Source organism: Mesocricetus auratus, unplaced genomic scaffold (assembly GCF_017639785.1).
Source record: "Mesocricetus auratus isolate SY011 unplaced genomic scaffold, BCM_Maur_2.0 Super-Scaffold_100021, whole genome shotgun sequence".
Taxonomy (NCBI): Eukaryota; Metazoa; Chordata; class Mammalia; order Rodentia; family Cricetidae; genus Mesocricetus; species Mesocricetus auratus.
This window is the reverse complement of record NW_024429202.1, coordinates 3,381,378-3,407,035: the sequence shown is the minus strand read 5'-3', so window position 1 is coordinate 3,407,035 and position 25,658 is coordinate 3,381,378. Positions and strand designations below refer to the sequence as shown.

The 25,658-nt window shown below is 43.2% G+C and overlaps 1 protein-coding gene and 1 pseudogene across 4 annotated transcripts in view; one reads left to right on the top strand and one right to left on the bottom strand.

Moving 5' to 3' along the window:
- Plcl2 (phospholipase C like 2) overlaps positions 1–25,658 on the top strand; it is a 151,255-nt gene that overhangs the window by 75,031 nt on the left and 50,566 nt on the right. For all 4 annotated transcript variants that reach the window (XR_005870055.1, XM_005072415.4, XM_040729175.1 and 1 more), the window contains one exon: positions 21,991–24,477. Coding sequence is in view for 3 of the 4 variants with exons in the window: in XM_005072415.4 (XP_005072472.2) it covers positions 21,991–24,477 (2,487 nt within the window). In the remaining variant the exon portion in view is untranslated. The remainder of the gene's footprint in view (positions 1–21,990; positions 24,478–25,658) is intronic.
- LOC101833844 lies at positions 10,729–12,884 on the bottom strand (annotated as a pseudogene).

Genomic DNA, 25,658 nt, shown 5'->3' with positions numbered 1-25,658 from the left:
CTGGTGGCCAGCAATTCCCAGTGATCCTTCTGTTTCTGCTCCCCTAACAGCAACAGTGTTAGGTGTACATGACCATATCTTTCATTTCACTCATGTTTGGAGACTTGAACTCAGTTCCTCATGATCGTGCAGCGCATACTGTTAGTAGCTGAGCCACTTTCCAGGGCCATGGTTTTGATTCGGAGGCCCTGTGCACTGTGCGCACTGTCACCTTGTGCAGGTGGTCTTGGGTTGCATAAATAACACCAAGCTGAACGAGACAGTGAGCGGCGCTCCTCCATGGTGTCTGCTTCGGGTCCCGCTTCCAGGATTGGCTCTTGAGCCCCTGCCCTGATCTCCGTCAGTGATGGACTGTGACCTCAGGGTTGTAATGTGAAGTGCACCCTTTCTTCTCCAAGTTGCTTTTGCTCAGAATATTTTATCATAGCAATAAAAAGCAAACTAGGCCAGGAAGTGGTGCCAGAAATAGGGCCTTGCTGGGCAGACCTGATGACTGTGTTGCTTTGGGGATGATGATGGAAGGATTTTGGGGCTTGGGGTTAGGAAAGCTATCAGGTGCTCAGAGCTCAAAGAACTGTTGTGATCTTGGAAGATAACCCATCAGAACAATGCAGATGATGGAAGTGTGGCTGTTAACTTCATCTCAGGTATGGCCTAAGAATCTATGACCATAGATCATCTCAGATTATTTGAGAGTAGGCAGGGCATACGCTTATAGAAATGTGTTTTCTGGAAGTGGTACAGACAGAGAGGGATATCTGAAGCAGAGAATCCATGTGCTTTATGCCCAGAATTCCAATTCACTGGAGAACATTTGTAAATACGTGTTGAGTCCCATCGACTGCGGCACGTGGACGTCTCCCCAGTCTGTGAACACTGTTCTCCAGGTGCCTTTCCCTTCATTCAGCTTGTGCATACTGTTTTACTAACCTATTGGGTTTTTGCAAGCTTTTAGGAACGATGCTGTATCTCTACTGAGAATTCTACAGGAGCTCTGGGTCTCAGACTCACCGTTCTGTCCTCTTTTCCTGTGGGACCCTGTCTGCATGCTTTGGGGGTAGGATGATGTTTGTTGTAAGACAGCACATACGTGATCAGGAATGCTACCCAAAGCCCAGGCAGAAATGCATGAGGAGCAGGTGTCAGAAGCAGAGCCAGAGACAGTTTGGTTACTGAGCCTTTCTGGCTTAATTTAGCATTCAGTATCTAGCCATTGTGTCCTTCCCTTTTCCTGTTCTGGGGGCCTGCTGACTTCTTAATGGCAGTGACAGGTTTCTTAATGGAGTGTGGTTTCTTAATGGCAGTGACAGGTCTTTCTCCACTGCCAAATCCCCCCTCCTGCCTTTCCCCTCAGTCTACTCAAAGCCAGAAGCTATTCACTTGTATTGCTCTCTTATTTAAAGTGTAGGCCTGTCATCCCAGCACTGGGGATGAAAGCTGGACACTTGGGCCACCAGCTGTGACTGCACAGTGAGGTCACAGGGCATGCTACCAAACACCAGGAGATGGGGTGAGGGAAGGTTGGGGAACAAAGCCATATATTTTTAAAAAGAAAATAAGTAAAACTGTATTCTTGGAAAATTCTATCTCTATGTAACTTTGTCTTAATAATTTCTTCTTGTGTGATGATTTCTTTTCTCAGATGGAAAACTTAAATAATAATGCCCTATCGACAGGTATTAATCCCCTATTTGCTTTTGGTTGGAATGAGCAATTGTATAGTTGGTCTTAGATGTTCTGATGTGTTAAAGAAGAAATATAAGATGAATAATTCTAAGAATAAAAATGACTTCTTGTATTTTTCATAAACATTAATGTATTAATCTACAGTTAGTGAGCGTTTGCTTCAAATCAGGTTTTTCCATATCAGAAGTATATTTCTATCTTTAAAGTTTTCTGGATTAAGAATGATAGTATAGCCAGACTGTAGTGATACATGCCTTTAAACCCCTCAGGAGGCAGAGGCAGGCAGATCTCTGTGTTTGAGGCCAGCCTGATCTACGTAGTTAGTTCCAGAACAGTCAAAGCTACACAGTGAGAATCTGTGTTGAAAAACCAACACACAACAAATAATATATATCAAAGAGCATTATGGATATCCTCTAGAGCCCTCTTACTCAGGTGTAGTCATTAGTTCTTCCTATGCTCTAGCTGTAAACGATGGGTTTTCTTTATGGTTTGCTTTGCCATGATTCAACTAGTCTCGAATCCACACTCCTTTGGCTTTGTAAACAACTGCGTTAGAAAGTCTATACTTTGTGGCCATGGCTCAAAGGAAAGCTGAGGAGACTGAGGTAAAGTGGGCAATGTAGGACGAGAGTCTGTCTGCAGCGTAGTACTTCAGACAAACGTGTGGCCAGGTGTTCACCGCAGGCTCCTACAGAGCTGCGATGGCCGATTAAGCTTCGAGGATGTGGACGGGGTAGGAGAAGTACCCTCAAGCATTCTGGGCATTGTTAGAGCACATTCTTGCTTTGAATTAATACTGAAAATGTGCTAATGCCGACTGTGCTTAAGGCTTTCGGTTCATTTTAGAGTCACATTTCAAATGTGGTGGTTTTGTGCCTCAGTGTGGGTGTTTTTCTGTGTATGGTGAAGACACTTAGTCAGAATATGAACTGTTTTCAGCAATTTAGCTAAGTTGTTCTGTAAGATTACCCTATTGTTTTGCTAGAAGTCATCTTATTGTCTTTGGCTTTTGAATATCTGGAAGATGTTTCATTCCTAAGATACAAACCTTAAGTAATAAACCTCCCCAGCAGGTATTAATTCTTGTTTTTAGTAAAGATGAAGGGAATATATATGTGTATTAGTTTTAAAATTCTGATATATTTAAGGAAGAAATAATATTCTCATATTCTAAGAATAAAAACAGCTTGCTGTTAGCTTCTGTCACTGTTCATCTTTTCTATTTCACATAATGATTCTGCTTAGTGGGCTTGTAACTAGTTATAAAGTTCTGGAATTTAGGGGACAATAGGTTTTATTAAATAATGAATCATTTCCCTCAGTCTTGGTTGTAAGGTTTATAGCACAGGCAGGAGTGTTAACAGTTCTTTGTTCCTATGTGAATCTTCTCAGTTTACTTTTTAAAGTAGTCTGACTTCTGATCCTTGGGTATATGTGAGGAAATCTAGCAGCCTGCGTGGCCTGGTGTATGTACATGGGGCTCCTTTCCTCCCTCACTCCAGTAGGTCCAGGGCAACATCAATGCAAAGCCGGTCAGAGGCTGCTTACTGACCTTAGGGTGTGGTGGCATCTGACACTACAAACGACTCCATAAATGTTGACAGAGTGAGTGAAAAATCTCAAGGTACAAAGCTAGTTCAGCAGATGGCAGATTGTCAGCCATATGAAATTTGTCATCTTTACAACTTTATTGAGTTGCTGAAAAATGTGACACGTACTAGCAAGAGTCCCACTCAGGTGGCTGTGGCAGCTTGAAGATTTGTGTTTAGAATTGAATAATATGTAAAAAAAACTGACATAAAACTCAAAATATGCCAGTGGTTTGAAAAGTTAGACTAAGGATGCAAACTATTTCTGTTCTTAGCCAAATAAATGGCACTGTTAGCTGTGTGTGTTGTAAGGATTTTTGATGATAAAACCTGAAGTAAGTAACTGGACATTGGTGATTTGTTAGTGGTCACACAGCCATGGATTTGTCATGGGAGTTTCTGATGAAAGTTCTACTAGGTTGAGTGTTATAATTTTAAAATGGGGGGGAGAAAGAAAGAGACACCATGCGACATGGCTCACATGGAGGGTTTTGTTGGGGGAAGGGGATGGGAAGGGAGGGAGACCAGCCTCTGGGGACAGGAGGGTGGCTGAGAAGGAGACAGGAGGTGGACGGGCCTGGCCCTTATGAGGGATGCAGGGCATGTGCTGTAGCTGTGGAGTGGATGATGCAGTCGGGGCCCTGATCAGGTTAGAGTACTGCTGAGTCCTGGCAAGCACATGCACACAGGGCTGAGCAACCTGTCAGGTCCACAAGGGGCTGGCCAGCTCAATGCCTGAATGCTTTTGCTTGTTTTATGAAGTGACCTGGGGCATGGGAATCTTTGAGGAACCTAAGAAAGCCGGGTGCTGGCTACGTCCTAGAGTAGCTGGTTGTTTCATTTCACGGACAGGCTCTGTGGGAGTGTCCAGTGCTGCTCCTACCCAACACGATGTCAGCAGAGCGGAGAATAAAGTTAAGTTTGGGGGGAACATTTTTTTCTTAGGTCCTGGTAATTGAGAAACGAGAGTCCCAAGACCCAGGAAGAGTGGTGGAGGCTTAGGTTGCTGATTGACAGTACTTAATTGAGGGATGCATCTGACCTGTTCAAGGTGGATCCAAGTCGACTCCCTGGAGCTTACAAGAATTCTTTGGGTTTGTGAAAAGATAGGTTTTAGACACATTGGCATCCCCGCTGTTTATAATCTGTACTGAAATTTACGTTGTAGAAAAGGTGCTATATTCACATGGTGGTCGGACTCTAGCTTATCAGAATTCCTTTGATCACTTCTAAGACTATGAACTTTTGGAGTCTTAATATAACATTAACATAGTGAGAGAAATCTGGAACATGTTTCATTCTTTTAAACATCTGAAGTCACTGCCTTATCACCAGTTAAGCTTTCTTATCTTTATATAAACAACCATAAAGCTCCTTTTATCTAATTCACCAGGTGATACAAACAGGTGGCTGACCACGGAGAGCAGCCACTGCAAAGCAAGTTTCTTTAAACAAAGGAATGGTGAGAAGTTACAGCGGTAACTGTGAGTGTGTCTCTTTTCTGAGTCTGGTAAAGAGGTAAACTGTAAAGACTTAGCATTAGCTCTAGGAGAGTGAGGCCTATGACCTGAGCTTTCCACAGAGAACTGAGAAGGCAACTGCAGCCTGGGTCGCTGCTGTTAACCTGATAAAGCGACCTCAAGCCTAGTCGTCAAACAGCATCAGATTCTGAGAAGGACACATTTTACCTGAGTGAGAGTTTAAAAAACGACAGAGACTTACTTACCTGCTGGCTACCTAGACAGCTACCCCACAGTGTCCTCCATGGTTGTTGAGGGCAGAGGTCTCAGGGCAGCCCATGCCAGGCCCAGAAGATCCAACAGACTTGCCTGTAGAGTAGGAACTTGTGTTAGAAGCAAAGAGACTCTTTGCAGCAGTTGAGATGAAAGGCAGGTTAGCTCAGTGGTTGACGTTGCCACATTGGAAGCAAGTTCCGGATGGGCATTCTTCTGTGCCCATCCATCTTATTTGGAGGAAATAGGGGTGCTGCCAGGAACATGTCTCTCTATCATGAAAAGCCTTTTAATCAAGCATTTTAAATTATATTCTGCATATCTCTGAGCATTTGGGCACTGTCTATTAGGTATATCTGAATAGACAAACTTTGTTTCTAGTTACTTGTTGTAATCTTAACTTTGAAAGCATATACAGAGGACTAAGTAAGGCTTACCCCTGTAATTAATTACATCAGTACTTAGCGTGATTACGGTTCAAGAACTTGATCATTTAGAAGAATGACTCTTAATTTGTGTTCTTTAACAGCCTACAATATGTTACCTCTTTCATAAGACTGGGACTTTGTGTTCTATCCATGTCATTTTTAGCCTTAAAAATAGTGACTTAATTGAAGCTCTTGTAATATCAAAATAAAACCTTTTAATCATAGATAATGGGCTCAGTAAAGACACTAAAAGTAGCCATTCCATGGGTAAAACCAGAACAAGTTTGTCCCAAGCTGTTTGTCTCCTGGGAAGGCAAGGAAAGGTGATAAGGAAAAGACCTCAGGGTGAAATGGGAACAGGAGAGAGTGGGCTTGTGAGATGGGTGTGGCCCAGGAGCAGAGACCAAGGGAGAACAGGGGCCAGCACTGCCCTTGACAGGTCACGGGGATCTCTGCCCAACTCTGGGAAAAGGGCCCTCTTAGGTGACCAGGCATTCCATTATAGAATATATATCTAATTTGTCAAATACCTTATTTATCAAACATATGTTGCCACTTATTTAAGTTCTAGAAGCTTGATATTGAACACTTGGCAAAGATATATAAGTACTTAAGAATAATTCTCTAAGGGTTTTTTGGGGGGAGGGGAACAATAAAGGGGGAGGGAGACGGCCTCTGGGGACAGGAGTGGTAGAAGAGAGGCAGGAGGTGGGTGGAAGCTGCCTTTTATGATGGTACTTAGCTCATGTGCTGTAGCAGACTAGCAGATAACCTTGTCAGGGTACTGCCTGAGTACTGCCAAGCTATGCACCCAGGAATGAGCAACCTGTCAGGGCCCCAATGGCAGGCCAGCATAAGGCCTGGATGCTAACATTGAAGAAATGAAAATTTAGTCACATGAGAATATTTCTCACTCTGGTTTAGAAAAAAAAGGTGATTACTCCAGCTAGAGGGTGTTCTTTCTTGCAGAGGGGAGAGTTTGTTGATATCACACTCTTTAGTAGACGGACATTTCTGTATCCTACCTGATTGCTTTAGTTAGTTTTTATTTCCCTTCAAATGCTGCATCAAGAATACCTTAAGCTTCTTTATAGTATTAAGCAGAAGCAGTTATTTGAGTAGCTTTTCCTGGTTCATTCTGGTCTTTTATTGGATTTTGAACAAAACTCTCAAATCTCTGTCTCTGTTGCTCTGCCTGTCTGTCTCTCTACACCCCCCCCCCCACACCTCTGGTTGCTTTTGCTTTCTTGTGTTTGGTGTGGCTTTTGGAGTAATTTTAGGTAATTTTTTACATTCCAATCCCAGTTCCCCCTCCCTCCTCTCCTCCTGATCCCCCCCCCCCATCTGCTCTTCGGAGACGGTAAGGCCTGCCCTAAGAAGTCTGCTCAGTCTGTCCCATCATCTCCTTGAGGCAGGACCAAGGCAACTCTCCACCTCCACACCCTGTGTCTAGGCTGGGCAAGGCATCTCTCCATAGAGAATGGGCTCCACTAAGTCAGTTTGTGCATTAATGTTAGGTCTTGAACCCACTGCCAGTGGCCTCATATATTGTCCCAGTCACACCATTGTCACCTATATTAAGGGAGTCTAGTTCAGTCTTATGCTGGTTCCTGATTTTTCAGACCTGAGTCAGTGTTCTCTCACTAGCTCGGGTCAGCGGTTTCTATGGGTTTCCCCATCATGGTCGACTCCTTTGTTCATATTATCCCTCCTCCCCCATTTTGATTGTACTTAAAACAATGATTTTTTTTTTACAGTTTTACATTTTGAGATTATATTTAAAACCATTTGTGACTTTCAAGTTGTAAGACTCAGAAAACTGTTATTTCTTTTAAAAACTAAAACTTGGCCTCACATTTGTTAACTTTCTTTCCAGTAGTTACTCCCAAGGCCAGTGCTGGGCGTTTGCTTCGGGCAGAGCATCGCCCTAGAAACACCAAGGGAGACTAGGACTTTAGGGGAACACTTGCCCTGCAATAGCTGGGCATTCTGACCTGTTCTCTGGTGTGGTGGCCGCTGACTCCCTGTGTTTGCTGATCAGGGAAAAGAGCTTAGGTGAGATGTGCTATAAATATAAACCAGGTATAGTATAAACAAGAAAACAGATTATTTAAACCATTTCATGTTGATTGAATGTTGAAATGATGGTGATTTGGAGATAGAAAAATTACTGATGTTTATCTCATTTTTTCTAATTAAAAATCTTCATACAAGTATATATTTTACTCTTTATAAGTTTAAAAAATGTAGCAATTCTTTTGGATACAATTGATCTATAGGATGTCCTTCCTTCCATCACCATCTATAGGAGAAAGTGTCCCTGTACCAGAAGATGATTCAGATTTTCCCCATAAGTACACATTCTAAACCCAATAAACAATAGCAGCCAAAGTATTAACAGGACAGGAAAATCCCACATAAGATTTACAAGCCCATTGACTAACCCACTATTGTATAAAATCATGATTAAGTAGCATACGTTTTTCTTTTACAGTATGATAAGATTAGAAGCAATGCAGCTACCAAGGGTTCTAGGTGTTAGAGAGAGACTAGAAATAACAAGAAAGAAAAGAGGTATAGTGGCAGCAATAGGAAGAGAACCAGGAGAGTCTGAGGGAAACCAGCCTCTCCTGTCTTCCCGCCTCGGTAATGTCTCCTCCTGCCCCTCTACACCCCTAAAGCAGTTACTTTTCCTCATTTTATGAAGTGTTCTCCTAAGACCGCACAGCCAGGAGAGGGGTCTGGCAGTGTGGGCGGAGACCAGGCCACCAGGATCTGACTTTCACCCCGGCATCTAGAGTTTTGAGCACTTGGTCATTCCAGGGACCCAACTAGAGAGGCAGTGTTAAAACACAGAGGCTGTCCTCAAGGGAGATGTGCAGTGACTGAAGAGCAGGAGGTCAGATGGGTGCAGAGGCCCCGTAAAGAGCAGACGGTACCAGATCATGTCAGAGTCATAGGAACCCAGAGGGGACGCAGCCTCTCTAGAGACCCTCTCCCACCCCCTTGCAGGGAGAGGAGGAGGAAGAACCCCACTCTCTTTTGCCCAGCCAGCACCTGTTGCCGGAGCTAGGTGGTATCTCCAAGAAGGTAGTTGGCAGGCAAGGGTCTGGGGAGGACTGCAGGGAGGCAGGCAGGCATCAGCCAAGGACTGCATCTGCCAGGAAGGTAACCTCAACCACCCCTGAAGGGAGCTGGGCTGGGCTTCCTAAACCACCACGTGCCTACATACCGGCTATATCCTGCCCGGCTCTTGAGTGCTATGAGCAATTGTAGATTTTTTTTGATCGTGATTTCACTCTCTACACTTCATTTTCTCAGAAATTTCTTCTTTCTTAATTCATAAAGTAAAATTAATTCATAAAGAAAATCCATTACATTTTCTAGGTCAAAGAACCTTCTAATTTTGTCAGGCCATGATGGCCTCCAAGAGCTGGTACAATGCAGAGGTTGATTTTCTCATACTCTTCATCCTACCTTATTCTAAAGTTATAATCGTATTAAATTAAAAACTGTTCTACAGCAGTGCTTTCAAAAGCAAAGCTAAATTAGTTTTAAACATTTATAATTGGAATAAAACATGATTCAGCTAAAACTCCAGCTTTTTCCAAGAGGCAAAATGTGATTTCTATTTTGCCATTATAGCTTCCAGTAAACCTGAATGAATTTTATGTTGTATTTTGGTTAGGAAAGGGGAGAAAATGCATGAAATTATACTAGAAGAAAAACTTTTGCTAATTTAATTTTTGATGCATGTCTCTAATAGTCCTAAGCCACAGACTGACCTTGCAAAGGGTTTCTGGAGAAGGTAAATTTGGGGGAGCCAGCAGGACGTAGTAGCGTCCTAGGTTGTGAGTGGTGGTCCTGCGGTGATGGCGTTCTTCACTGTACACATTTGTGTTTGACTTAACTGGAAGTACAGCACACTTGTTATGAAGAGGGCGGGGCGCGGGGTGGCAATGAGCATGGTTGTGGTCTATTAGAAGGTCAGTTGGGCCAGCCCATCCGCCAGTCTCCAGCCTCTGTGGCACTCCCTCCCTTGTCTTGTTTATATCCATGACGTCACACAGCCCCAGCATCTGCTCTCCAGCAGCTGTCCCTCTGCGGAGGTCACTGCTGCTGCCCTTTGCAATGCTCGTGCATGCTGGCGGTCACACAAGCAAGTGGTAGCTCTTCTTTCTTCATGCTGCTCTGGCCACTGCAGGGCATGCAGGCAGCATTTCCTGAGGTAGACAGATAGGAAAGCCAGCCCGAGCCATCTCTTGCAGCCCTTTATGGCCTGGCAGGATTATCGTAGCTGAGAATGAAGAGCTTAGTTACACGTGAAGGTGAGCCGTGCCCTCAGGCCAGTGCCGGCAGTCCGTGCCTCACCACACTCGAGAGTCACATGACAGCAGGACTCCACAGCCAAGAGAGCAGTGCCTCCGTGTGCTCCCCACAGATCCTGTGGCAGAAGACGAAGTCCAGGCAGCAGCTGGGGTCAGTCTCCACTCTAGTCAAGTGCGCTAGGCTTTAGTTGGGAGTCCATCCCTGACCTGACGAGCAGCTGTGGATGGATGCCAGGCCTGGAAAGGACAACCTACACCAGGTACTGCCTTCAAGAAGTGTCCGGCCAAACCAGCACTCTCAGGCTGCCTGCCGGACTCTCAGGCTGCCTGCCGGTCGGAGGATGGACCTTAGAGGCCTTGGGCTCGATTGTGTCTGAGTTTCCAGTGTCTGGTACTGCAGAACTTCCGTAGGTTTCGGCTCTTCCTCTGGGACATATTTACTAATTTCCACTTTTCACTCATAAAGTGCCACCGTTATGTGCTACTGTCTAAAAGCGTATGTCCACCATGCACAGTTATACATCCAATATATATATATATATATATATATATATATATATATATATATATATATATGCCAGAGGCGTCAGTGCTCCCTGCTCCTTCTGGGAGCCCTCTGCCTCACACCGTCCATTCCCTAGATGCTTTAACAAGCCAGCATGGAGGTATGTAACTGGGGGAAAGGTCAGATCACAATACTGCGTAGAAGGGGGTGTTAGTCACCAGCAGTCTGATTTGGGAATAAGGAGGGCATCCGGTTTATTAAGGAATTGGTGGTTAGTTTGCAAGTAGACTCAGAATTTGTCCTTTGTTTTCTGATGTGTTTTGATGAAATAAAATCCAGTATAATTAGATGTAACATTTTCAGATTACATTGTATTACTCACATATAAAACCTAAGCATGCTTTGTTTTTTTGTTTTTGTTTTTGTTTTTTATAGAAATACACTTTGATGGGTTCCTCAGTAACTGCAATTTGTAACCTGCAGCTGTGTGGCATCAGACTTTGCTTTCTGCTCCACAGGCTTCAGATGCCGCTGTGCTACCAATTCCCCAGAGCTCCTGAGGCACGCTCCAGACGTGTTCTCTTCTGTGGGAAGTCCTTGTGGCAGCTCCAGGGGCTGGATGTGTACCAAGAGTTTGACCACTTTCAACTCTGCCTCACTGAAGGGATGCTCTTGTGATTGGAGGGCTGTGTGCCTTCTGTAGTCCAAGCACCTTGATTGTATCTTTTTCTCAGTATGGATGCCTTTTTGTACTTTTTATTATTCCTGTAACAATGTGCAGTTTATGAGGATGCTGGGGGTCCCCAGCATATTTTTCATGATCTTCAGGTCTTGTCTGAAACACTTTATCTGGAATTCTTGATCTGGTAAATTTGTGACGAGTCCAATCTGTACTGATGAGAGATTCCACACCTTTATTCACAGACTGCAGTCTGCCTGGAGAACTTTGGAATACTGAGCGCAAAATGCCAGCAATAAGTATAGTAATTCTTCCCTTTAGAGGCTTTATAGAAATCGGAGGAATACTATCTCTACCAGGTGATCAGGGATACGGAACACCAAGTGATAGAGTGTGTTGGTGGTGCACGCCTTTAATCCCAGCACTTTGGAGGCAGAGGCAGGAGGATCTCTGTGAGTTTGAGACCAGCCTGGTTACAAGAGTTAGTTCCAGGACAGCCTCCAAAGCCACAGAAAAACTCTGTCTCGAAAAGCCAAAAAAAAAAAAAAAAAAAAAGAAAAGAAGTTGACAGCATTCCAGTCAGAGCTACATAGTGGGAACCCGAGACCGCTCTGTCCAGTCTGAGCGTCCCTCCTAAGCATGCTTTATAAATGCCTGTGTTCCATCCTCACACCAGTTTTTGGAGTATAATAATACAAAGCCTTTCTCGTCCAAGCTCTCGGGATTAAAGTGTCAGGATGTATTCTGTAGGATTGCCCAAGCTTCTTGGCCTTGTAGTTGGCACTAAATGATGCACAGACTATCTATTATGTCATCTAAAGCATGGAACATGTTTGGGAAGCTGTATTTAGAGTGAATTGTGTGTGCCCTGTGAAGTAATTGTACTTTGTTATCAACAGTTTTCTCTGAGAAGCTGTGACATAGACACTGGGGCTGGTAGTGGCAACACAGATTGAACCATGGAAGCAGTTAAACTGCTGTAGTCACTGGGAGCACAAGCCACTTAGAATACATGAATGACGAGACTGGCTCTTTTTAAAGTTGCTTTTCATTTCGGTTTGGTGAGCTGACTAATTTGGAAGAAACTGTGGCTTTAGAAAGGTATCCCGCAGCTCAGGGAAATGGTAGACCAGGATTGGCTTTCTTGGCTTTGCGAATGCCCTGCCCCAGTCTCTTGGGTGTGCTGGGTTTCTGCCATGCAGGCATCGAAATTTTATTGATTTCTTAACCCAAGTATAGCTTTTAATTTAACAAAACAGGAGATTTGCCCTGGCATGGTAGGAGACTTGAGTGTTTCAATGCCCTGTGCCAAGGGGGTACAAAGAAAGAGAGCACATCTGCACACGGTGGGCTGTGCCACTCACACATAGACAGGCAGAGGCCTGGAGTGTCGTTCTTAAGAGTTTAAATAAATCATTGTGAGCTATAGTAATTAAAATATGTTTAAATAATTGTAGCTATTTCAAACCTATTTTTAAATACACTAACTTTTCTGTTGTCTCAGATGGTCATGCTTCAAGTGGTAATCTTTATTCAGTTGTTCAGGAAGGTTGACAAAGTGCCATTTAGGTCTCTTAAAGCAAGCAAGGCCTTTCCACCTGTTGGCCTTTAAAAACAGTCACATAAGGACGTGAGGCTTATTATCAGTTTCATGCATGCTTGTATTTGTTGTGTCAGGCACAGGAACATGTATGTACTCCAGGAGACACTCGCTCCTCTTGCACTGAGTGTGGCCAGCCACGGCGCACATCACGTCTGTCTGACTCCTCTGGTCTGCTTCCCTCCTTCAGCCTCATGCTTTCTCACCCAGGGTGTTCTCTTTCGTGTTGTGCTCCTGTGTGTGCCTCCTGCTTGCTCTGACTCCTCACCCACTCTCCATGCTCAAAAGTTTCCCTTTGGGAAAAGCTAATGGCAAGGCCAACCTCTGTTGCATCTCCGAAGACAGCTTTGTTCCTTTGAGGCTGTTTCCCTCTTCTGCATGTTGCTTTCCGCTGCCTTATTGAATAGCCCCCTCTGGCAGACACCGGTGCCATAATCTTTCTTCTAAACGGAGACCTCTCCTTTTTAACTACCAATTCACCTCCCCGTTTGTCCTTCACAGGTTTTCTGTCCTCACTGTCCCTGCCCTAAGCCCCTTATCTCTAGGCCTCCTTACCTATTACCTAAAACTCACTTGCTGAGGTTACAAAAGAATTCTCAGCTGCTAGGTTGCAAATGTATTTCAAATAATGGAATGAAAAGACATGATGCACATAGAATATAAAATGGCGGGTATGAATTCAACTGCCCGATACTAAAGTAAAATATGAAGGGATGGAACACTCTAATCAAAGTCAGAGAAAATAAAGCTGGACTTAAATTAAAATGTTCCTATTCTATGCTATCTACAGTTTAGATCCAGAAGGACAAAGAATTTAAATATAAAAGGATAGGACAAGATACGTCATACAAACAGCAGTCACAAGGATATTTTAAATTATTTCTCTTATTTTGAGAGTAATCACATCATTTCTTCCTTGTCTTTCTCTTCCAAATCCTACGTGTGCCTCCTTGCTCTCTTTCAACTTGATGGCCTTTTAAAAATTAATTTGTTACATGCATATATGTAGATACATATTATGTGTATATGTATAGATTCCTAAATACTTTCTACTCCGTCTGCATAGTGTTACTTGTAGGCATGTTTTCGGAGCTGACCAGTTGATACTGAATAGATACCCAGTTGGTCTGTTCTTCCGTAGGGAGCACTATTGCTTCCTACTCCTGGCCTTCCTTAGTTGCCGGTAACCCTCTGCAAGACAGAGGCCTTATGGTGTTCCCCTCATTCACTTTGGTATGTCTTCTGTCCTTGGTCAGCTCAGTTCATGTCTCAGCAGTCAACACGTTGGGAGACTTTATGGGCATAGTTTCTGACATTACTGGGTCACACAGTGCTCTCACAGCATAGTCCCTAATCCTCTGGCTCTTAGAATATCTCTGTCCCCTTTTCAGCAATGTTCGCTGAGCCTTAGGTGCAAGAGTTGTTTTATGGGTGTATCCATTTGTATGTTAATACTGTTAAAACTATGTTTTAAAAGTGGCTAAGCAGGGCTGGAAAGATGCCCCAATGGTTAAAAACAGAGGATCCTAGCCAACTTCAGCACCTGCATAGGCACTTAGAACCATCTGTAACTACTCTCTCCCGGGGTCCAGTGCCCTCTTCTGGCCTCCTTAGGCTTACACATGGTGAAAGCAAAACATTCCTATGCTTGAAGTAAATTTGTTTTGCTTTGTTTTTTGAACAGGGTTTCTTTGTGTAGCTTTGGTGCCAGTCCTGGAACTCGCTTAGTAGATCAGGCTGGCCTTGAACTCACAGGGATCCATCTGCCTCTGCCTCCCGAGGGCTGGGATTAAAGGCGTGTACCTCCATTGCCCGGAGCATGAAATAAATTTTTAAGAAAAGTGGTTAAGATGATAAATTTTATATATTTATTGTAATTCTTAAGAAGCTTCCATTACATTAAACTATAATATTAGAAGTCTTATTTTTCCTTTCTTTACAATGTAATTAAACTATAATTATATCACTTTGCTGCTTGTCTTTCCTCCTCCAGTTCCCCCAGCTCCTTCCACTCTCAGATTGGTGGGCTTGTTGGATGTGGTGACACACTCCTTTAATCATCACACTTGGAAAGTAGGGGCCGGTGGATCTCTGTGCATTTGAGACCAGCTTGGTCTACATATCCAGTTCTGGAACAGCCAGGGGAAAAAGAGAGGCCCTGTCTCAAAAAAAGAAAAAAATCAAATTGATATATTCTTTTTATTTGATTTTTATTGTTATATAATGTGTGTGTGTGTACACAGATACATAAATACAACCTGTTGAATTTGCTCATGTTGTTTGTATGGTATAGTTCCAGGGCTGACCACTTCGCATTGGATAACCAACAAAGGAGTTCATCCCCCGAAGAGGCCAATTCTTCCTTCCTCAGCTCTAGGACCCTGTCTGTGAGCTTGCCCCCATTCTGAGGCATTACATTTTAAACTACTTGGTTTTTAATATTTTAGTATCCTCTTTGAAAATGAGATCATATTATTAAAATTAGATTCTGCCTTACTTAATTTACAAGCATAATTTTACTCATTTTATGACGTATTGGACAGCTGAAGGTATAGTATGGCACTAGGCTCATGGAAGATGCAATATCCAATTGGTTTTTTTTTTTTTTTTGGGGGACGGGTTTCTCTGTGTAGCCCTGGCTGTCCAGGAACTCACTCTGTAGACCAGGCTGGCCTAGAACTCACAGAGATCTGCTTGCTTCTGTCTCTATCCATAGTTATACATCCACTATATGCCAGAGACTTTAGTGCTGCTCCTTCTGGGCTAAGTAGAGAAACCCTGTCTCAAAACGAACAAACACAATGCAAAAACTACCACCTATGAGAAACACTGACAGTTTCCACATCAACTTGGGACCACTTAAGTACCATTATTGTAGGTCATAATGAAACTGCCTTGGCATCAGTTTTTTCCCCTGGGGTGTAATGTCTAATTTATAGGAGCCCTAGAAAACCCAATGAACTTTATTGCATTAGTTTTCATTAGACACATGTAAATTTACTTTGCCGTGATGAAATGTATCACTAAAACACTGTTGTCATGAAAATGCTATTGCATTTATAGCCTCTGGTTCCATAATTATATACCTCACTGTTTTAAAGGCGCGTAACCCATCACAGCAATGACTTGGATGCTTTAGCCTGGCCTGGAAAGTGTCGTTTCACAGAAATTGGGAATTGCTTTCTTCCTTAGAGTTAATCTACACCAGAGTTGTCATGAAGGTGAAATAGCAATCATCTGAAGAAGTCTGCTCATGGCTGCTCTGAGGGAGGCCACTGAAGTCCTATGATGACCTTAGCTTCACATTTGCATTTTATAAGTGGTTATTTTTATAGAGATTAAATCGCTGAGAGTAAGTTACATGTAGACTAGCATGGACTCAGTAATTGACGAAATTAACATAAGGCTCTGAGAAATGGTTTGTTTGTCCCCTGGAGGGAGATGGAAGGGTGGAAGCACTGTATTGAGCAGGCCTCTGGCAGCCACGCCCACAGCTGTGTGGTTGCCTTCGGTAGCCTTCTACAGTAGCCAGAGGAAGTCATGTGCAAAGCCTAAGTGGTCAGACTATTCAGTTATGGATTCACAGAGCTACTTTGATTTGTTCTTCTCTTAAGAAGAATTCACCTCAGCCTAGAATGTATTTCACAGAATCTAATGTCAGCTATGCAGAATTCCAGGCAGTATTTAAAGCTTCTCTGGAGTATGAACTAATTTTATCCTAACAGCTCTGTGCAGTAGCTGCTTTACATAACTCCAGAGGGACGGATATTTCTTTGAGGTTGGTTGTACTTGTGGGAACACTGAGGCACAGCTAATCATGTAACAACACTGGCCCACAGTACTTCAGTGGGCAATTGCTAAACTAGAAACTATAAGCCGTTGAACTAGTTTGTTCTAGAAAAACATTTTCTGATTGTCAGAACTTTTTTCTGTGATTGATTTTGTATAATTTATGGTTTTCTCCAACCTGCTACTTCTTTTTCTTCCTCCTTCTTTTTGGTGCTGTTAAATTTTCTTTACAATCCTATAGAGCACCCTTTGCCCTCCCTCTAAGGTTAAATGCGGTTGGCACGCTCTCCTGGGGAGCGATAATTCTTTTCTTCACCCTGTAAATCGTCTGCTACTCGTGCATGGTCCTAACCCTCCTAAATGAAAGGGGATGGGTTTTGGCTGACACCTGTTCAGGGACACCTTTGTCTTTGAAAACACAGCACTTCAGAGACTACAGTCCTTGAAAAGAAGTGATTGTTCCCAGAAAACCGTCACACGTTTGTAAGTGGACAATGTGTGGCTCGTTATAAAGATATCTCTAATCTGCATGCATTGTATTTGTGCTCCTGTGTGTGTAGCTTCCTTTTGTTGTCTCAAATCCTTTCTCCTGTTGGATTTTCAGTTGTTTGGTTCTGGTATCTCTAATTGTGTGTGCTTGATTCTGTTTGCTCTAATTTTACAAAACCCCAGGACAGCGGTCTTGTTTCCTCCGCCTTGTTGTCTCTTTCCCCTTTCTCGTCCTGGCTTCACTTTCATGTGAACGCCTCTTAGATGCTCTGGGATTGTTTGTGCTTTGTTAACTTTCTTTCTCTTTTCTCTTCATGTTTGCATTTGAGTAGTCTCACTGACGTGTTCTCATGTTCACTGATTCTTTCCTTCTCTGGATTTCAAAGGAATCATTTCAGAAGATTCCTGAGTTTTTGAATAGCATTTCCCTCCATCTTTTTTTTATACTGTCCAGAGCGTTCACTGTCCACCTTTGATCATGCTCAGTTAGAGGACCTCTTCTGTTGGTGCCCTCCATCCTCTTTGGCTTTTATACTTTTTCTGCTCCTCTTCTGTGGGTTTCCTTGTGCTCTGAAGGGAGGGATTTGATGAAGACATCCTTTTTAGGGCCGAGTGTTCCAAGGTCTCTCAGTCTCTGGGCTATGTAACTTTTAGAATGAAGGGTATTGACACGCGAGTCAGAATCAGCATTTGACTATCCCTAGCCTCTGCTCTACTTCTTCCGTCATCTCAGTGGCTCCATGACCTCCAGAGTGACGTTTGCCCAGCTCTCCTTCTTCCCCTCCCCATCTTAGCAACTAGGTCCCAGTTTTAAAGAAGCGCGACCTGCTCGGCTGGCATGCCTCCTTCTTCCAACTCAGAATTGTCTGTACAGAGCTGCACTTCCTGATGAACCCCAAGTTCTTTCTTGTCGGTTGTTTTGTTTCGCTTTATTAGTTTTTAAGAAGACAGAAATTTCTTTAGTATGGTGTTTCTCAGCTAATCAAGACTTCTCTGATAAACTCCTTTCTTCTGTGTTACTTCTAATCCAAATGAAACAGCTTCGTTCCAAACAAACCACAAACATTTGTTTCTGTGCCACCCTGAGATTCCCTTCCTGCACACTTCTCTGCTATGCTCCTTTGCTAGACTGTTGATCCTGGATGGCAATGCCACATTTCCCCTAATCAGCCCTCTGTTACCCAACATCACTTTGAAAGGAATGGGAAGAGGTGGGAAGTGGCACCGGCCGGTGTGCCCGTGGCTAAGCTTGTCCACACAGGTTGGGCTCTTTCCAGGAGCAGCTACATCAGTGCCTATCACCTGGTTGCCAGGAGGGGAAATGAGGCCCACCTGTTTGCTGCCTCGTCTCAGGAAATTGCTACTCCTTAAATATCACAGATGGTGACAACTTTCTACTAACTAACGTAGGCAGTTTCTTTGGGAAATACATATTTTCCACTATATGCTTTCAATGCTTGGTGAGAGTCCTATAAAGACTTCTATTTTTCCTGAGTTTTGCTGTGGTACAGGCAATTCATTGCCTTCCCTGAAATCATTCTTGATACAAAGTTGCTGTTCCATAAATGAATTTTCATTTATGTCCAAAGGAGTCTTTAAGCATCTTTTATGGTTCTTTATAAAGAAATACAAAGTTTCCAAGTTGATAGGGGGTAAGCTCTCTAGGCCATCATTTCTGTGCTCTGTATGCTTCCCCTTGCTGTTAGTTAACGCCCTGGAGTAGCAGGAGTGTATCACTAGACAAGGTTTCATGGTCATGTTCTCCACATCACAGTGTTAGGAAATAAGTGCTTGCACCAGCTAGCGCTGAGAAATAAGTTTAATATTCTTAAAACTATCTGAGACATTACAGAAAGTTAGATTCTTCTATGGTTTTAGAAGATTGATGCATGCCAGATCCACTTAGTTTTGTCGTTAAAATCTAAAAAGACAAGAAAAGAAAACACCTGTACACCTGTATGTATGGCACATTCAGTTTGAGTCCCTTCCAATATTCAGTTGAATCCAAATTGTATTAAGAAACACACACAGAATTGACTCCAACTCTGCTAGTGGCCAACTGTTTAACCTAGGCAGTTGGGTTAAAAAGTGAAGGCCAAGTTAAAGTAAGAAGGGCTGGGTAGAATCGGTGAGCTAGGTGGTTTGAAAACTGGTCTTTTGCCAACTCACCCTATCCTCCCCCACAGATACTCCTGTCTCCCCTCCTTTTGTCTTGGCTTAGGGAACCCAGCTGTATATATGTCTTGGCAATGTGTCCACCTGCTCCTCCCAGCCAGGAAATCTGGTCAACTGACGATACAGAAATCAGGCTCACACCTGTTCTCCTTATTGGCCAACCAGCTTAGTGAAACAACTTAAAAAGAGAAACCATTTATTTTGGCCATCGTTGAAGAGGCTGCAGTCCTCAGGGACATGTGTTCATGTTTTGTGAGCCTCTGGAAGGTGAAGTAACATGACAGGGAGCTTGTGGAAAAGCCACCTGCCGCATGGCAGCCAGGACGCAGATAGCTGAGAGGACCCCTGGGACAGGAAGCACCCTTCAAGGGCATGCTTTCTTTTTTTAAATTATATATTTATTTATTTATTTTGAAACAAGGTTTTCTGTGTAGCTTTGGCTGTCCTGGAGCTCACTTTGTAGACCAGGTTGGCCTCGAACTGAAGTAGATCCACCTTCTTCTGCCCCAGAGTTCTGGGACTAAGGGCGTGGGCCACCGCGCCTAGATCAAGGGCATGCTCTCAGTGACCTACTTTCTCTAACAAGGCGAGTCTGTAAATGGGATAATCCTTCATAGGGTCAAAGCCCCCCAGACCCAGTCACCTCCCCAAGGTGTGGCTTCCAAATATTGCTGCTCAGGGATCAAGCTTCTAACATAGGAGCTTTGGGGTACAGTTGAGATCCAAATTGTAACATCTGGCTAGCAAGCTTGTCTCCTCCTGTGGCTCCTAATGGCATTATCTCCTAGTAGGGAAGGAGAAACAGTGTTCTTACTCAGGTCTTGTTATGGAGAAGACAAGACAAGATGGCTTTGGCTACCGCAGATGAGGAGGGGAGACAGACTCGTAAAGAGTGTCTTTGCTGCCATTATTTCAAGGTGTGTTTGGGTGGACATAATTCAGTGACCGGAAGTCACCAGTCAGAACCTGGCCTTGTTTGTAAAAAGGAAGGCAGTATTTGTAAAGCCACGATACAGTGTTGAAGCTACTGCCTGTCTATCCTACACTCGCTGGTGTGAGCGCCCACCCAGTGTGTGAATACATACGTGTGCTGTATTCACTCTGTTAAGGAACTTTGCTGTTCAGTCCTCTCCTTGATAACTAAGAAATCATGATTGTGAAATGTGTGTTTTGTAGCAAATTAGAATTTGTAGCAATGAATTATTAATCATTATAAAAATGAGAGAGTAAAACCCGGAAAATGCTGAGGAAATGCTATATATTTTAATGAATCAGTGAATAAACACCTCCATTTATCTTTGTGACTTCATTTTACCAGTGGTACTTTGAGGTGTAATTTATGAAATTCCCTTACTAAATTAGCATGTTGCCCTTATTAAGGGAAAATATGTCTTTTTAGAGGCAAAGATGCATTTTGTTCTGACAAATAGGAAGTTTATACATTTGTTTCATGGCTGATTACAAATTTGATTTCATGCCAACTTAAAAAAATATAACGTATGCTTTAAGGATTTGGAATGACTAAGATGCAATAAATCTTACAGATGTAGTTACCACAGCTTTTACCTCTTTTGTGGTTTATCATTCTGATGATGTAGTTATAAGGAAATACAATACCTGATGGCTCTGTGTATCTCAGAGCACAAAAGCCTCCATGGTTCATTTTAAATTTTTGAGGTAAATGGTACCTATGTAATTTAAAGATTAAGTTAAATTACCCTCTGCAAATTGCTTTTGGAAGTATACATAATCAAAAAGTAAGAATGATTTTAAGTTTCATATATAAATAGAATAACACAAGTGCTTTTTTACACAAAGATTTTGTTTGCACAAACTCTGTGCAGACCAGGAAAAGCAGGCCTGCCTTTGAATGTGTTTACATGGTTAGATTTTTTTTCTTTTTTATTAGTAAAAGTTACACAGTTCCACACCCCCATTCCTTTTCTGTTCCTTACTTATGAGTATGTTAAGCTGCTAAAAAATGCTACACACTTCCCAGAAGCAATGCTGTCTTTTAAGTTCAGGTCTCCAAAGATATTTACAGTCATTTCAGCTTTTTTCCCTTCTCAAATAACTGTATAGGAAAGGTTTGAAATACACAAGTGAATGTGAGCGTCACTTGTAAGTGTGAATATGTTGGAGTTTGCAGGGAAGCAGTGAATGCAAACTCCTTTAGAATTAGGTGCTCCCTGAAGCTTTCCCTGGGTAGCACTGTAACCATGTTTCTATTGGGGGCTCCTGGGCAGCAGTGTGATGATGTGCAGCAGCAGGTTTTAATAACTCCAATTCTATGGTTTTGATGCGTCCCAGCTGTAATCTGTGACTCTGCCCATGCCCAACATGACTAACAGTAATCTATGTGCACCGAAAGTTTGCAGGACTATGACTAGCCTACTGTGAAACTGAAAGGACTGTGTCTGTTTCAGACTTTAGTCTCTGCACCCAGCCTTGGCATGCTGCCTGAATACAGATCCCTGCCCCCATTCCTAGAGATCTGATTCCAAAGACTCAGGAATCTGCAGGTTACCAAGTAGACTAGGTGATTTGGGGGCTTGGGAACAGTGATGCAGATCTGTATCTGCAAAGGCACGTGAGTGCTGTAGGTGCAGAGGCCCCACACGCACGTGGGTGCTGTGGTTGGCTTAATGTTCTTCTCTTGATGCCGTGGAATTCTTGGTGTTTTGTGAGCAAAGGAGTCCTGAATTTCCTGAAAATAGTGTCGCCAGGTCTGTAAGCAAGTCTTTGCTCTCTGTGACTGAGATGCCTTGACAAGCATGTGTGCAGTTATTAGCAGTATTTTCTTGCCTATTGGCGTTAGACTTAAGTCTCTCAGGCCTCTGCTGAGCTTTAGAGATGAACATCTGTCACTCATTACAAGAGTCAGAGTAAGAAATCACAGTACACGTTTCCCAGGGAGTTCAAGTTTAATTCCATCTGACCATGAACACCTATGTTTCTGTTACACTAACACACTGTTCTCTCCCAGGATGGCTCGAAGCAGAAGAGAGAGCGGAAGAAGACAGTGTCATTCAGCAGCATGCCCACAGAGAAAAAGATCAGCAGTGCTAGTGACTGCATCAACTCAATGGTTGAGGGCTCCGAACTCAAAAAGGTCCGTTCCAACTCCAGGATTTACCATCGGTACTTTTTGCTGGATGCTGACATGCAAAGCCTGAGGTGGGAGCCGTCTAAGAAGGATTCTGAGAAAGCCAAGATTGATATCAAATCTATCAAGGAAGTGAGAACGGGGAAAAACACAGATATATTCCGCAGCAATGGCATTTCTGAGCAGATATCTGAGGATTGTGCATTTTCAGTCATATATGGAGAGAATTATGAGTCACTTGATTTGGTTGCCAATTCTGCAGATGTTGCGAACATCTGGGTGACGGGACTCCGATACCTGATTTCTTATGGGAAACACACACTCGATATGTTAGAAAGTAGCCAAGACAACATGAGGACTTCTTGGGTTTCACAAATGTTTAGTGAAATTGATGTAGATGATCTTGGACATATAACTCTGTGTAATGCTGTGCAATGTATCAGAAACCTCAATCCTGGTTTAAAAACAAGCAAAATTGAGCTTAAGTTCAAAGAACTGCATAAATCGAAGGACAAAGCTGGCACTGAAGTCACAAAAGAAGAGTTTATTGAGGTTTTTCATGAACTTTGTACTAGACCTGAAATTTACTTCCTTTTAGTTCAGTTTTCAAGCAATAAAGAATTCCTTGATACCAAGGACCTCATGATGTTTCTTGAGGCAGAACAGGGTGTAGCACACATTAATGAGGAGGTAAGCCTTGAGATTATTCACACATACGAGCCATCCAAAGAAGGCCAGGAGAAGGGCTGCCTCTCCATAGACGGGTTCACCAATTACCTGATGTCACCCGATTGTTACATATTTGACCCAGAGCATAAGAAGGTCTGTCAGGATATGAAGCAGCCGCTGTCTCATTACTTTATAAACTCCTCTCATAACACATATTTGATAGAGGACCAGTTCCGGGGCCCCTCTGACATCACAGGCTACATCCGCGCCCTTAAGATGGGTTGCAGGAGTGTGGAGCTAGATGTGTGGGATGGGCCAGATAATGAGCCTGTGATTTACACAGGCCATACCATGACCTCCCAGATAGTCTTCCGCAGCGTCATCGACATTATTAACAAGTATGCGTTCTTTGCATCTGAGTATCCTCTCATCTTATGTCTAGAAAATCACTGTTCTATTAAACAACAGAAAGTGATGGTTCAGCACATGAAGAAAATTTTAGGGGACAAGCTGTATACAACATCACCCAACATGGAAGAGTCGTATCTTCCGTCCCCGGATGTCCTGAGAGGGAAAATACTCATCAAAGCCAAGAAGCTGTCTTCAAATTGCTCCGGAGTGGAAGGGGACGTGACTGACGAAGATGAAGGGGCAGAGATGTCTCAGAGGATGGGGAAGGAGATCGTGGAACAACCCAGCCAGCTGCCTGTGAAGCGCTTCCAGCTTTGCAAAGAGCTGTCTGAGCTGGTCAGCATCTGTAAGTCAGTCCAGTTCAAGGAATTTCAGGTGTCTTTTCAGGCGCAGAAGTACTGGGAAGTGTGTTCGTTTAACGAAGTGCTTGCTAGCAAATATGCCAACGAGAACCCCGGGGACTTTGTAAATTACAATAAGCGTTTTCTTGCCAGGGTCTTTCCTAGTCCAATGAGAATTGACTCTAGTAACATGAACCCTCAAGATTTTTGGAAATGTGGGTGTCAAATCGTAGCCATGAACTTTCAGACTCCAGGACTGATGATGGACCTGAACATTGGCTGGTTTCGGCAGAACGGAAACTGTGGCTATGTTCTCCGACCAGCCATCATGAGAGAGGAAGTCTCTTTCTTCAGTGCCAACACGAAGGACTCTGTTCCTGGAGTTTCACCTCAGTTACTTCACATCAAAATTATCAGTGGCCAGAACTTCCCCAAGCCCAAAGGGTCAGGGGCCAAAGGTGATGTAGTGGACCCTTACGTCTATGTGGAAATCCACGGGATCCCTGCTGACTGCGCAGAGCAGAGGACCAAAACTGTGAACCAGAATGGAGATGCGCCCATTTTTGATGAAAGCTTTGAATTTCAAATCAACCTCCCTGAACTGGCCATGGTGCGCTTCGTAGTGCTGGATGATGACTACATTGGGGACGAATTTATAGGCCAGTACACGATTCCCTTTGAATGTTTACAGACGGGCTATCGCCATGTTCCCCTGCAGTCCTTGACTGGAGAAGTGCTTGCCCATGCTTCTTTGTTCGTCCATGTGGCTATTACTAACCGAAGAGGGGGAGGGAAACCTCATAAAAGGGGCCTTTCTGTGAGGAAAGGGAAGAAGTCCCGGGAATACGCATCTCTGAGAACGCTGTGGATTAAAACCGTGGATGAGGTGTTCAAGAATGCCCAGCCCCCCATACGGGATGCCACAGACCTGAGAGAGAACATGCAGGTGTGTATTCATGTTTAGATTTCTACTTGCATGTCTATGATTTGTAGATGTTTATTTTTTGCAGTAGTATATTTAATTTTAAATAATTTGTAAATTGCAACCGGTTGTTAGAATGTTTATTACTAGTCTCAATTCTCATCATTTAAACTTCCTAAGCTGTAGTTGTTGAAATATTGACTGCATTCTAGAATCAACTGGTCTCGTTGCTGACTCACAAGCTGCTTGCCCATGTTCCCTTAGGACCAGTTAAGAGCTGTGTGTTTTAACACAGTGTACCTGGGAATCTCTGATGTTGTGTAATATTATTATTTCTTAGATGGAAAACAAATTGATGAACTATCAAAAGGTAATTAGTTGAAGTAAAGGGATGTGTTCCAGATCTTTCTTTTGCAACTCTTGTGCTTGGAAACATTGAAATGAGCCAGCGTTCTTTTGATTTTAGAGGACACATAATTATTTACATAAAATATTAATGGTAAATGTATTTATGAAAAGCTTAAGGTGATAATTTGATCTGAAATAACACGTTTCAGAGCAGTCAGTTAGGAACTGTATACATCTAGCTGTACTAGGATTGGTAAGTAATGTAGGGCTAGCCCTGGGTCTCCCATACAGAGAGTCCGTAGCCGTGATCAGATGTGCTCTCCGTGGTAGGTATTACAAGATGTCTGTTTATTTTTTAAATATCTTATTTTGTGTGTATGTTTTGCCTGCGTGTGTACCCGTGTACCACATGCGTGCCTGGTGTCCACGAAGCCCAGGAGAGGGTGTTAGATCCCCTGGAACTAGCGTTACAGACGGCTGTGAGCTGCCGTGGGAGTGCAGGAATCAAACCCGGGTCCTCGGGAAGAGCAGCCGGCGCTCTTAACTACCGAGTCATCTCTCCAGCACCGTTGTTCTTAAGCCACTATTATAAGAACAACATCATCAGTAAATCCTAACCCAGAAAACACTTTTCACTGTATGTTTCTGTCTAATTCTGCAGCCATCTCTGGAATAAGAACAGTTTTCATTGTCTTCCTCTCAAGGTCAAAGCATAACCCAAACTGGAAGAGTTCCTTCATTGTTGAGGGTACATGCATTTTGGCAAATCCTCACTTCCAAATAAACCACATTGTCCCCTGCCTGCGGCTATTGGTGTACGTATGGAGCATAGGCCTTCTGTAGCGGTGCTTAGTAGG